The sequence below is a fragment of the Vitis vinifera genome, chromosome 16 (assembly GCF_030704535.1).
Source record: "Vitis vinifera cultivar Pinot Noir 40024 chromosome 16, ASM3070453v1".
NCBI lineage: Eukaryota > Viridiplantae > Streptophyta > Magnoliopsida > Vitales > Vitaceae > Vitis > Vitis vinifera.
In genome coordinates this window covers 26,424,050-26,438,492 of record NC_081820.1, presented here as the reverse complement: position 1 = coordinate 26,438,492, position 14,443 = coordinate 26,424,050, and the positions used below count along the sequence as shown (strand labels likewise).

Genomic DNA, 14,443 nt, shown 5'->3' with positions numbered 1-14,443 from the left:
GTGTGAGCACTTGGTCATTAGAGGTATTATCTATTATCTCAAGAGATTATGTTATACTTTGACCATCAACCATTAAGGTATCTCAGTTCTCAAATAAAGTTAGCACCTAAACAGGCAAGGTGGATGTAGTTTCTTCAACAAAACACATTTGTTCTCCACCATCATGCAAGAACTGAGAATAAAGTTGTTGAAGGCGTTAGTCAAGTAGTAGCCTATTTATAGATTGAGTGGTCATGTGGTTTAGATTTGAGAAGATGAAGGACGAGTAATCTTACTTATTCTGATTTTGGTGTCATCTATCAAGAAATTCAAGATGGTCATTCTTGAGGTCACATTGATTTTATCATCTGTGTTGACTACTTTTTTAGAGGGTACAAAGCATGCATTCCTTGTTCTTCTATTCAAGATTTCTTGATTTAGGAGTTGTATAGCAGAGGTCTAGCTGGTCACTTGGTGGAGGATAAGTTTTATCAGTCTTCCTTGGAAAGAGATATTGCTAAAATTGTGTTGCAATGTTGAACTTGTCGGCTGGCTAAGGTAAAGAAGAGAAACACTGGGTTGTACACACCTTTGCCTATACCACACACCCTTCGGAGAGACCTTAGTGTGGATTTTAACCTTGGATTGTTGAAAACAGCTCTAGGACATGATTCCATTTTTGTTGTGGCTGATAAGTTTTTTAAGATGACACATTTTATCCCTCATTGCAAAACAACTGATGCCTCACATGTAGCCAAATTATGCTATAAGTAAATAGTTGGGCTTCATGGGTTACCCACTTGTGAGACACAGGTTCCATAGAAACTTGGTTATGATGTGACAACTATGTGGAAATCCTTCATTAACTTGTTTCATTTCTGGTGTTACTATGATCCTAAAAAATTCTAGGGCTTTGATTTGTGCATTTCTGTAGTTCTAAAAGGGTTTGTCATAATGATCAAGTTCATAACATAGGGTATTGAAATCAGTTGACTCACAGAAAGAACTTCTCACGGAGAAGGCTACCTGGAGTATAGAGAGGAACCTTGTCAAAAGCTAGAGAAAAGGACTACCTAAAGCTAGAGTGGGAGCTGCCACGGAAATGACTGCTTAGGCTAGGGTCAGCAAAGGAGAGGTAGCATGGGCTTTGGCTTCTGAAGCATGGTGATCTCTGTTTTAATCCAACAGTCCCTTGGCTTGTACCTTATCAGCCACACTCATAGTTTGCCACGTTGACGTGGGCAGTCTTGTGAATTATGCCTCATTCTATTTGGAAATTTCATGGATGGTTGCCAAAGGAATATGGATGGAATATTTTTATAGGGCATGGAGTCAGCCAGGGAGAGAGAGAGAGAGAGAGAGAGAGAGAGAGTACAACAAATGAGGGTTAAATTGATGAGGATATTCATTATTGAAAGAGAGTTGGATGGTTAAGGTGGAGTGAGTTCCCAAAACTTGTGCTTTGTCTAATTGCCAATAAATTGTGGTAAAATGAAAGAGACCTTTCTGAATCTTACAACAGCCAATCCAACCCCATCCCATAATGAGATTCCTAAGTTCTCATTTCTTTTCCTTTGTTTTATCTGTTCATGGGAGCTTAAAGTAAAACTTTAGACAGGTGAAATGGGACGAAGTGTGTTTTATGGAACAGGATACTTAGTAATCAAGAAATCACATGCTCACAACTGAAGTGGAGCAGAGAGAGGAAAAGAAAATTTTTTATTTCCTTCTACCTTCTTTGTGAACAATGGAATAAAAATGGTGTTTTTTGTTTTCTATCAATGCTCGACATTTGAAAGTGGTTATATTTGTGCAGCTGGAAGAACTCCGTGCTGATATTGTGGACTTGAAAGAAATGTATAGAGAGCAGATAAACTTGCTTGTGAATCAGGTCTTATACTCTGCTCTAGCACCATTATTCCTTCATATTGATGTTGTTCTTTTATGTCATATATTCATCTCAGTCAATGTTGTGTAACAGATTCAGAAAGCAAGTTCATCAACAGGCACCATCTGATAAGTCTACTCCTCACTCTGGCCTATTCCAGCAAGTCATGATATTTTGATGGTATACTTTTCTAGTATATCCTGTAAATTGCTATCTCAAGAGTGTTTTCTACCATATACATCATTCAGAGATTGCGTTTTTGTCTCTTCAAAGAGATCGGCAGCGGCCTTATCAGAAACACATTTGTCAAACTTTATGTTGTACTATAATATTGTATAGCATGAATCTCTTTAAGGTTTTGGCATTCTTAAGCTTGAAAGACTGAGTTTTCCCATTGGTTTAATAATTAAACAAGAAGATCTCATTCAGGACGAGTTATGACTGCATGGTATGTGACTTTCTTTCCATGCTGACATTTGATCTAGACTTTCAGTCTATGATCCTTTCTCTAGAAACCCAATATTTGAGAACATCAAAACCTTTTGTTTTCTTGGATCATATACATGCAATCCAAAAATTATTATTACACACGATAACTTATGTTCCAAGCTCCGAATAAGTATAGTATGTTAGCCCGAAAGTTTTCCTAATTTAGTTTTGATGAGAACAAAACATAGTTAAGTGCACTAATCATTTTAAATCAAGCTAAGTTTCAAGTATATAACTTAAAAATAAAAAATGGACATGCTTGCTCAAGGAAATTCAAGAAATGTGAAGCTTTGGATGCATGAAGATCCTTCAAGACTAGGATAACCTTTGTAAAACAAATATCTTGGGTGCACCTAGGTTCTAAACATGTTTTTTTTTTTTTTATGCATTTCTTTATACTTAGTTTTCATAAAGTTGAGCCTAAATATTCTTATCTCTCTTGAAACTAGGTTAAAATTAAAAAGCCTTAGACAAAACCCTTTATAATTGAGCTACATAGTTTCCTAAAGACGATATCTAAGTGTTAGAAAGCCTTTGGAAAGAAAAAAGATTGATTTTGAGCCTAAAAGTTCCAACCGGTCAAGGGAAGACCTAAACTGGCTTGATCGTTAGGAATGGGTCACCCTTTCCTAGTTGAGGTTCGGTCCAAGGTGTAAGAGTTTTTCTGTCTCTTCCATAGAGTTTGCATTCCAAATCTAGGCTATCACATTCTCGATCAAGGTTTAGTCGAACTTTAAAAAGGACAAATGGTCACCTATTGTGTATTATTACCTAACAACTAATGAACAAGTGAAATTGGAGCTTGATGCGGTCAGTCAAGGCTAGTCTTTTTTTTTTTTTTTTTAGGTATCCAAGGTTAGAACCCTATAAATAAGGAACTTTTATGCTTTTATTGATAAGAAAACATTTGCATTGAATTCCTTATCTACCATTTTCTCTTTTCCAAAGCTCTCAAATCTTTGTGTATTGATTACTTACTTGCAAATCTCCTCTAGTGTACCTTTTTGTGTTCAACCTTACTCATCTTGTATACAAGCATTAACTGTGCTAGGTTGAGTGAGATTAAACATCTATTTATTAGAGAAAGTTCAAGTGTTTAGAAGCTTTAAGTTGGTTTTGAACTTGAAGAAATTTTTATGTGCCCATTAGAGTAGGTAAATTTAGTGTAAGAGTTTGAAGAGAGTAGGTAAATTTAGTGTAAGAGTTTGAAGTTAGGTTTTGAAGCCTTGATTTAGTGGAACCTTTACTCGAAAGGAGTTTGATGAGAGTGGACATAGGTAGGAATTGTCGAACCATTATAAAAATCGAGTTTGCATCTCTCTATCTTTATTTATATTTCTTTATATTCATTGTACTTCATTGATTTACTTAAGTATGCTTTTTGAAAAAGTTTTAAAAACCTAATTCAACCACCTTTTGAATATTTTGCTTAATTTAATTAGTTGTGTTTTACACAATAATTTTAGAATTATTTTTGACAGAACAAATTTTTAAATATTTAAAAAAATTATATTATTTGTGCAAAAAAGCACTATAAGGAGAGTATGTAAAGTATTCTAGTAAAATATAGAGCAAAATGTTAGATTTATATTAATGCAATAATCAGCGTCTTCACATGATGATCACTCCCATGAGAACTCAAACTTTTATCCGGAATGCTAGCACTCTTTTTTAGGGGCCCCTCTATGCTTAGAGACAAGAATTTAAATACACTACACGATGAGTGGATTGTTGAAGGTTGTGGATATCTTTGCATAGCACTTTAGCTTATCCACCCAAGAATTACACAACACCTCCTATCCTCTTTTACCTAATGGCAAGCTATTTAAGCAACAATTGAGGAGAATGAACCTAAAAAAGGAGCCTATATATTAAGAAGGAGATGGCTTGACTTTAGTTGGATGTAGTTTAGTATAAGCTCTTTAGTTACAAATAGAGTATTTAGGGCAACCTTATGTGATAATGAAGATGCATGGCTTGACAAAGGACAATATGATTAATGGACTTAGATGGAAAACGATTGTTAGAACTAACCAATGTTGATTAACTTAAGAGTACTATGTTTAAGGTTGTGGTCAAAAGATGGGGTGACCATCATTTCATGCACTCTCCTCATGGTACACCCCATATTTTGAGTTGCCCCTTGCTAGCCAATTAAGCCTTTTCACACAATCTATTTTTCATCACCCTAATTCACTTATTTTTGTACCTTAGGGATCGAGGGGCTTTTTTATGTGTACTCATATATAGGTGAGACCTCCTTGGTTGTGGACTCCATGGTTTGTTCATATTTTAGTATTTCCTTATCATGGTTGGGTGAGACACTATTATTTTAGATCGATATGCTTCACCTATTTTGTCATACTAGTAGTACCATTCTATTTTAAGTTTCTGTGCTTTATTTTCTTAATTTAGTAATGTGATACAAAATAAAAAAGAAGAAAGAAACAAAAAGAAAAAGAAAAAGAAAAAGAAAAACCAAAGAAAAAAAAAGAAAAGTATATCATGAAGTGTAAGGGAGTGTTTGTGTATTCTATGACCTTAGAGTTTTCTTATCTTGTACACATTATGTATACATAAGAGGCACGAGGTTGCTTATTGGGGTTTTAAGCCTAGTTTCCATTATTTTCTTTTCTTCTTATCCTTAGTTAACATTTCATCCTAAGTCTTAAGATTATTGTGAAGCAATGGCATCATACATCATGCTTCATAGCCCCTATGTTGATGTTATTGAGATTGGTTTGAGTTTATAAAATATAAATTTTGTCCCCATGGAGCACAACAATTCATTGGGAGTTATTAGAGCACATTAGGGCATAATCATTTTGTTATGCTTAGATCCTCATACCAAGGCATAGCCATTTTGTTAGATCAAATCATTACATGGGGCATAACCGTTAGGTTGATATGATATTAGCATCACTAATACTAGGGCATATAACCTAAATTCATTGTTTCCCAAACACATAATGCTCACAAAAATCTAGTTGTCCCATTTTCTATTCATTAAGCAAACTTCGTTTGCTCAAAGTTGGCAACCCCTATCTTTCATATGCCCAAGTGGCATATCCATAATCTAGTAGTCTTTGAAATTAATTTAGAGGTTAAAATGGCAACTATACTTGTAACCGTGCTATCCTACAATGTACAAAGATCATTAATTTTTTGACATTTTATCACATTAAGAGCACCCTTTGAGATTCTAATAACCCTACTTTTGGATTTATTTGTGTTTCAATTAGAGTCAAGCATTCCTAGAGAAATAAATTTTTTTATTAAACTCTAAAACATGCCTTACATAAATTAATGTCCTTACAATGCCACCATGCATCTTAATTTGAATCATGTTTGTCCTGACAGCCTAGTAAGCTACATTGTTTCCCATAAGAATCTTTTCACCATTTGTAAGTTTGTAGGCACCAAACTAATCCTTATTGGGAGGCATATGATAATAACACCTTGAGTTGGAGATCCACTCATCACTTGAGTTACTAACCATAACTGAAATGACATATGCAATATTCAAATTTTCTTCTACAATTATTGCATAACCAAAATTACAAGCTTTCTCTCTTCATTTTCTTTTATGTTCCGAACAATTTCTCACATAGTGCTCTTTCTTATTGTTATTGAACACTTGTTATTTATCTTGAACTTTGATTTAGATCAAGATCAAACTTTTTTGCCATTATTTTTCTTCCATATTCTCTCTTTAGCCACTAAACCTTTACATAAGCTTTTTTCTCCACTCCCAAAGACCATTTTTTTAACTTCTCTAAGTTTCAGGCGGCCCTAACATCCTTTATGTAGAGAGAATTTTTACCATACATCATGATATCCACAAAGTGCTCATAAGAATTTGGTAGGGAACACTTTAAAATTATGACTTAGTTTTTTCATCATCAATTCTAACATCAGTATTCCTAAAATCTATAATTAAAATTCATAAATGTGGTCTTTGATGGATGTACCTTTTTTCATTTGGGGAGTGAACAACAACTTATTCAAATAGAAGAGAATTATAATAGACTTAGTCATGTATAGACTTTCTAACTTCAATTGTAACTTTCTAAGTACCTCATTACCCAAGCATAATAGAATAACATTGTGCATTTTCTCCATAAGTTCATTATTCTCTTCATCAGACGTTATTGTTGATGAAACCTCTCTAACTTTTAGCACTTTGAATAATCCTTATTGAACTAACAAGGCATGTATCTTAATGTGACATAAATTGAAATTGTTGTTTCCATTAAATTTCTCAACCTTAAACTTTGTTGTTATTCTAGGTTTAAGAACATAAGCTCTAATATCGCTTTGTTATGACAATATAATCGAAGCTTTAATGCAAATATGTTAATGGAAGAATACAAAGACAAACAATTCATACACAAATATATGTGAGGTTTTAACATGCATGGTTTGACTAACCAAGATAAACAATTCATACACAAATATACATGAGATTTTAATGTGCATGGTTTGACTAGCTATGTCTACATCCATGAATTAGAGAGATTATTCCATTGTATTATAGAGAATATTACAGAGGACATAAACTGGATATAACTATTAAACCCCAAAACATCCCATGTTTCACTTCTTGTGTGTACATAATGAACTACGAGTCTCCTCATTTCACAGGGTGTTAATCATTCTTCCTTACATCTTTATCTACTATGTATAATCTCCATAAACCTATTTCCATCTCATGACTTTTCCCCTCATGACCTAAAATATTTATAGTGATACTTTTGATAAATTTTTTGATTCTATAAAGAAATCTAATATGACAATGACATATCAATATAAAAAATATCTCTAAAATATTATTCTTTGCAAAAATATATAAACATATACTAATTAGGAACAAAAAAAAATATATAAACATATACCAATTAGGAACTTGAAACATTTTCCAACATGTATATATGCCTAAACCCAAGGGTAACACAATTGCAGGAAAAGTAAAAGTTTGAAATTGCACTAATTATTAGTTCACATAACATGAGCAGAACTAAATTTATGCATGAGACAATAAAATCAAAGATTTCAACAGCTTGAATAGACTAGGTAAAAGGTTGCACCCTTTCACTTGGCATCTGTGCTCAGGGTTCACCCACGGGGATGGCATCATCTATCAATACCTTTGTTGATGAATTTGCAAAGCCTGGCCCTATAGACATTTGGTACCACCATTGTTTTAGTCCATGAGCTTGAAGAGGTGAGGATGAGATCTTGCTAATAGTTAGATATGCCTTAGGAAGTAGATATATGGGTAGTTGTGGATCCTTCACAAATGCAGCTTTTATTGCACTCCTTATTGAACGTATCTCATCTTTGATCTTCCTATTTCTAAAATGGTCTATATACCCTGAGCAAAGAGGATCGTCTTGGTTCACAAACAGGTAGGGGATCCAAGGAGACAATTTATTAAATTGGTGATGTAGTTCCTGCCACAAATGATCACCCCCAACAAAAGAGATCCCAGCTTTGATAACATTCTTTGTTGATAGGATTCCATCCTTTAAAGTTGGATTTTTGATATTCTTTGAGAGGGAATACCTCAAGAAAGGTGGATTGAAAAGGAAAGTTTTGAGATTCTTACCCTCCTGGGCCATGGATTTTCCAACCAGCATCGCAATGGATGCCCCCAGGGAATGCCCTACTAACCAAATATTTGCAGGCCAGGCTTCTTGAACAACTGCTTTGACAGCTTCCAGCGCGTGTTTAAATCGGGGCTTGTCCTTGTGAAGTTTACCAGCGAAGACCTTCATATTCAACTTCATGTCCCGGCTCTTGGTGCTGATGATTGTCCCACGAAAGGCAATAACAAACTTTGGGGTAGATTCTGGCAAATGGTTAGGGTATGTGCACTTGATTTCATACACGACACCGTAGATGGATGAATCTTTATCATCTATGAGCTTATGTTTTAACTCAAAATGAAAGAAGTGCCACCAACGGCCTTGGGGATCTTGGGAATCCTGGCGATCAAATTCTAAATTGTATGCTCCCTGAACCAGGCTCGCAGCAACTGCCCGGAGGTGATGATCATTTGCCCTGCAATGAGAAATGATAAATGAATCCTCATATCTAATCTACCCTTTGATAAATACAGCAGTTAATTTATCTAGAAAATCTTGTCAATGCTAAGTCACCTTCAAGATGCATGCTCGGGCAGAATTCACCATTTTCTTATAGGAGTTTTAGTTCACATTAGAAAACTCGTAATATTACTTCACTTTAGATTGATTTCTATATGTAATTAATCAAGCACAAATCCTAAGCCTCACAGATTCAGTTATCCAATTTTCTTTAAACTTTTAGGTAAAGGTCTCATCGATAGATCCCATTGCTTATTTTCTAATGTATATATTGAAGTATTGCATGTAGGAAAATGGTTGTACCAGTCAACATCAGTGAGCTGTTTCGGTCCCGTGTGTTCAAAATCTTCCCTTTGAACAGACATTAGTGATTGTGTACTTATACTGCCCTCTTCCTTCCATTCTTGAAAGGAAATATATGTATCCTGCGGGGCACATAGGAGAAAAAAAAAATCCAGAAAATGAAAGGTTAATCATCAGATACCAACTTAAAGGCATTAAGCTTAAGCTTTGTGTGTACTAGAACATTCAAAGCCTTAATTTTTATGCTTTCTGTCTGCAGCAAGAGCGTGAGATCTCAGACTTAATTTTCCTCCAAGTAGTTAAATATTTACCTCATCTACCTCTGTTTGGTGGCTAACAATGTAGGAAAAGAAATCAGAATTTTGAATCAATACTTTGATCATTCTTGGGAATCCACATTAATGAAATACCTTGATTTGGAGAAAACTCATATCTAGACGTTCACCCACAAAAATCTGCAAACATCATAACATCATAATAATATCAGTTCACTTTAAACACATAAAGAGGCCAATATACAGCATCAGAATGTTGGAAAAAAGTTTATTCAAGGCTCACCCACTAAAATCAGTGAATATCATAACATAAAAAGTTCATTAGTACAAGAATCTTTAAGGAGCACCAACTGTATATAAATGTTGGCGAAAATCCATGCCTGAAGGAGCACCCACAAACTTCTGCAAATATTATAATATCTAAAAAAAGAAGAGGATGAAAACATTACCAAGTACTTTGAATCCAAAGGAAGGCTTTCAAAGCCTTTAAACAAGAGGAGTTATTTATGATAATCTGTGGAAAAGGAAGGCATCCCTCTTGATTATGGAAGAGTTAAATGGAAGTATCCGGTCAAGCTTGTTTACATGAGCCAATGAGCCAATGAGACAATGAGAAAAGTAGAAAAGTAGAAGAAGAAAAAGAACTACAACAACAATGTTTGTCAAAGCTCCCTGCATGCAAGTCAAAGCTCCTACCCCATAAATCTTTATCTAAATGCTTGGAGAAAATTTCTTAGAAATTAATGCAATATAAATATAAGGTGGCGTTTGTTTTTTTGGCTTAATTCTAAATAGAACTTATTTTTAACTTAATACTAAATAATGCTTAATAGCATTAAGTATGAAGTTGTTTGTTTTTTAAAAATTTTATTTCTATTGTTTCAATTCTAAAAGCAAAAGGAGTTTCAAGCCCTACCTCGAAACAGGGAGAATATTGTTTAGATCTCAAAAGCGAACCTCTGCCCTTTTCAATCCAATTGATCTTACACATATATATATATAAATAAATAGATTGAGAACTGTGCCAAAGAGAGCATAACCTCTGTATACAGCAGGTACACTTGGATTACAACAAGTGCTCTAGTATAAGATATGAAAGAGAAAAGGGTAAAAAACAAAGGGAAAGTTCCCAGTTCTTTTTTTTTTTTTTGTTTTTTTTGTTTTGTGGAAATAGATCCTTTAAGGGTGCTCCAAGAAGGTGCATTCCCGTATTAATTACCATTTGATGACATGAAAGCCTCTGGTAATAACATGTCACTCACAGACACATGTCATCCTCTCCACCCTCTCATTTCAACTACCAGATTTCATGCGTGTCAGTTCCACCTTGGCAAGCCTGCTGCTCTAGCCAACATCCTAGACCAACAAATCAGTCCCAAGATGGTGATGGGAGGGCCAGTCAAGGACTAAGATGTGTTAAGTCCATATTGGAACCAAAGCCCTTCTCTCAACACAAGCAGACATATTAACATCAGGTTGCTATGTCCACAATTACACACTCAAAAGGATTAAGAGATCATTAGCTGGCTCATCATGTTTTCAACAGCTTTCTCTTCCACTGCCAGCTACCAAACGAAGAGATGAAACAAAGAACTTCCTTTTAACAAATAGATTGTTGATAAAATCTCATCCTCCAAAACGAAGTAAGGCAGCTCTCCATTTTATATGCATCTCATCCAACAGCATTAAGACCTTCCTTTCCAAAATTTCATTTTCCCATAAACAAAGGATAATAGACATTCCAGCTTTCTCACATGGACAAGCTATGCTTAAATTAATTTCATGTATTTGAGTAGAAAGGTTGACAATGACACTTAACAATCTCAAAAGCAACTTGAATGAAAGATAGACTAATTGTGTGGCATATTAACTGCCAAACAGCCTTGATTTTTCTCTCCATGTACACATCTACACTTAGATGATGACTACAAAAGCAACAAAACAAATCCAACAACAGTGCATCACTGTGAACTTTACAAAGATGGAATAGAAACCATACCCATAAATAGGGCAGCTTATAACCCTGTTCGTTAAACCCATCAAACAGAATCCAAGAAACATTCCATAGATTATATATGAAAATATAGGCACATGTTATAAGAGTCTACAGTCTCACTGCAGCCAGATCATCAGAGAGTTTGAAAGGATGGATATCCATGGACCAAAGCCAAAAATTCAGAAGTCGATCACAAGGACAGGATGCATAAACAGAACCCAAGTAAAATTCAGCAAACAAAGCATCCACATACCAATCAGAGAAATGATGTAAGAGAGTCTGAACAACCAATTCAAAAGGGTTGCAAAAGATAGAAATTAAACTCCCAACCACCCATTGAATACTCCTGATTTGGTCTTGTTGAGACAAAAAAACCCAAATACCCGATACCCACATTCTTTGTAATCTCAAACAAAATCAATAGCCTATAAATCTTTTCTTAAAAATGAACTCAAACAAAAGAAACACCCACACAACTCCTCTAACAGAGCCTAGAAATCCTAAAATTCTCTTAGGACCTGCAACACGTGAACTCAAAAACCCTAAATAGAGCACTTGCATATGTGAACCAGAGTAGAGAATGAGAGTTTTAGAGAGAGAAGCACTGGGAAATGAGACTTGACTGCTTTATTAAAATCCAAAAATCCAAAATAAATTTGGGTTGAGGGTTACCTTCAATCATATCAACAATGTCGATTGAAAGTGAAGCGTCTTTCCAACTGTGTAGTCTCGAATGGAGAGCGATGGAGGAGGAGAATGAAGAAATTACCGCTTTGGAGATGAGCTGAGGGTTGAGGATGCCAGTTGTAGAAAGCTTTGAGGGGATGGGTGGGCTAAGAAATTACCCCATAAATCCTTATCTAAATGCTTGGAGAAAATTTCTTAGAAATTAATGCAATATAAATATTAGTCTTGCATGTTGTTCCCTAGGCTGAATGATTTCTAACTTATATCATTTTCCAAGAGCAAAGCCAATCTGCATGCCCAAAAGTGAAGTTAAATAAGAGTTTAAATGAAATTGCAAAAAATCATAAACAAATAAAAATAAAAAAAACAACCGCAAAAAAGCTCATTGATGAACCAGTCCCTCAATTTAAGTACTTGAAAATTGTTTAAAAATCAATGCTAAAAGAGCTCTTGGAAATTTTTACTCAAAATATATATGAAACCAAAAATAATTTTAAATTTCAATAGTTCAAACCTCCGAATCCTCTCATGGGGTTGAGGGAGCAAGTAAGCCATTCAAGAATGGCTGCTATAGACTTATTAATAAGTGGGTCCTAGCACGTTTTTCCTCTGGGTGAATGATAGCTAGATTGCACGTTGTTCCCTTGGCTGAATAGTCTACACGCTCAAAAGTCGAATAGAATATATAGACAAGAAGTAAGACTTGGTACATAAAGAAACCTATTCCACACGAAGCTAAAATTTATTTAAGGTCTTTATCTAGATTTTGTATGCTCCCTGAACCAGGCTCGCAGCAACTGCCCGGAGGTGATGATCATTTGTCCTGCAATGAGAAATGATAAATGGATCCTCACATCTAATCTACCCTTTGTTAAATACAGCAGTTAATTTATCTAGAAAATCTTGTCAATGCTAAGATACCTTCAAGATGCATGCTCGGGCAGAATTCACCATTTTCTTATAGGAGTTTTAGTTCACATTTGAAAACACGTAATATTACTTCACTTTAGATTGATTTCTATGTGTAATTAATCAAGCACAAATCCTAAGCCTCACAGATTCAATTATCCAATTTTCTTTAAACTTTTAGGTAAAGGTCTCATCGATCGATCCCATTGCTTATTCTCTAATGTATATATTGAAATATTGCATGTAGGAAAATGGTTGTACCAGTCAACATCAGTGAGCTGGTTTGGTCCCGTGTGTTCAAAATCTTCCCTTTGAACAGACATTAGTGATTGTGTACTTATACTGCCCTCTTCCTTCCATTCTTGAAAGGAAATATATGTATCCTACAGGGCACATAGGAGAAAAAAAAATCCAGAAAATGAAAGGTTAATCATCAGATACCAACTTAAAGGCATGAAGCTTAAGCTTTGTTTGTACTAGACCATTCAAAGCCTTAATTTTATGCTTTCTGTCTGCAGCAAGAGCGTGAGATCTCAGACTTAATTTTCCTGCAAGTAGTTAAATATTTACCTCATCTACCTCTGTTTGGTGGCTAAGAATGTAGGAAAAGAAAAGAAATCAGAATTTTGAATAAACACTTTTATCATTCTTGGGAATCCACATTAATGAAATACCTTGATTTGGAGAAAACTCATATATATCTAGACGTTCACCCACAAAAATCTGCAAACATCATAACATCATAATAATATCAGTTCACTTTAAACACATAAAGAGGCCAATATACAGCATCAGAATGTTGGAAAAAAGTTTATTCAAGGCTCACCCACTAAAATCAGTGAATATCATAACATAAAAAGTTCATTAGCACAAGAATCTTTAAGGAGCACCAACTGTATATTATAATATCTAAAAAATCCATTCCTGAAGGAGCACCCACAAACTTCTGCAAATATTATAATATCTAAAAAAAGAAGAGGATCAAAACATTACCAAATACTTTGAATCCAAAGGAAGGCTTTCAAAGCCTTTGAACAAGAGGAGTTATTTATGATAATCTGTGGAAAAGGAAGGCATCCTCTTGATCATGGAAGAGTTAAATGGAAGTATCTGGTCAAGCTTGTTTATGTGAGCCAATGAGACAATGAGAAAAGTAGAAAAGTAGAAGAAGAAGAAGAAGAACTACAACAACAATGTTTGTCAAAGCTCCCTGCATGCAAGTCAAAGCTCCTACCCCATAAATCTTTATCTAAATGCTTGAAGAAAATTTCTTAGAAATTAATGCAATATAAATATTAGTCTTGCATGTTGTTCCCTAGGCTGAATGATTTCTAAATTATATCATTTTCCAAGAGCAAACCCAATCTGCATGCCCAAAAGTAAAGTAAAATAAGAGTTCAAATGAAATTGCAAAAAATCATAAGAAAAAAAAAGCAACCGCAAAAAAGCTCATTGATGAACCAGTCCCTCAATTTAAGTACTTGAAAATTGTTAAAAATCAATGCTAAAAGAGCTCTTGGAAATTTTTACTCAATATATATATGAAACCAAAAAATAATTTTAAATTTCAATAGTTCAAACATCCGAATCCTCTCATGGGGTTAAGGGAACAAGTCAGCCATTCAAGAATGGCTGCTATAGACTTATTAATAAGTGGGTCCTAGCACGTTTTTCCTTTGGGTGAATGATAGCTAGATTGCACGTTGTTCCCTTGGCTGAATAGTCTACACGCTCAAAAGTCAAATAGAATATATAGACAAGAAGTAAGACTTGGTACATAAAGAAACTTGAGCTTTACCAAAAATAGTAC

At 34.7% G+C, this 14,443-nt stretch overlaps 2 protein-coding genes across 3 annotated transcripts in view; one reads left to right on the top strand and one right to left on the bottom strand.

Moving 5' to 3' along the window:
• LOC100250341 (golgin candidate 5) overlaps positions 1-2,298 on the top strand; it is a 100,319-nt gene extending 98,021 nt beyond the window's left edge. Inside the window, exons 20-21 of the mRNA XM_059733843.1 lie at positions 1,796-1,870; positions 1,961-2,298. Of these exons, the coding sequence (XP_059589826.1) occupies positions 1,796-1,870; positions 1,961-1,996 (111 nt within the window). The 3' untranslated portion in view covers positions 1,997-2,298. The remainder of the gene's footprint in view (positions 1-1,795; positions 1,871-1,960) is intronic.
• Positions 2,299-7,312: 5,014 nt separating this feature from the next.
• Positions 7,313-12,654, bottom strand: LOC100257345 (GDSL esterase/lipase At4g10955). 2 transcript variants are annotated; one of them, XM_010664660.3, is made up of 4 exons: positions 11,710-12,654; positions 9,177-9,221; positions 8,767-8,888; positions 7,313-8,419 (listed from the first exon to the last, which is right to left on the bottom strand). In XM_010664660.3, exons 2-4 carry the CDS (start codon positions 9,195-9,197, stop codon positions 7,465-7,467), a joined length of 1,098 nt encoding a protein of 365 aa, XP_010662962.1. In that variant the 5' UTR covers positions 9,198-9,221; positions 11,710-12,654; the 3' UTR covers positions 7,313-7,464. The 2 variants fall into 2 exon arrangements, with proteins under 2 accessions (XP_010662962.1, XP_010662963.1); XM_010664661.3 differs by lacking the exon at positions 11,710-12,654 and adding an exon at positions 9,325-10,025.
• Positions 12,655-14,443: the final 1,789 nt, after the last annotated feature.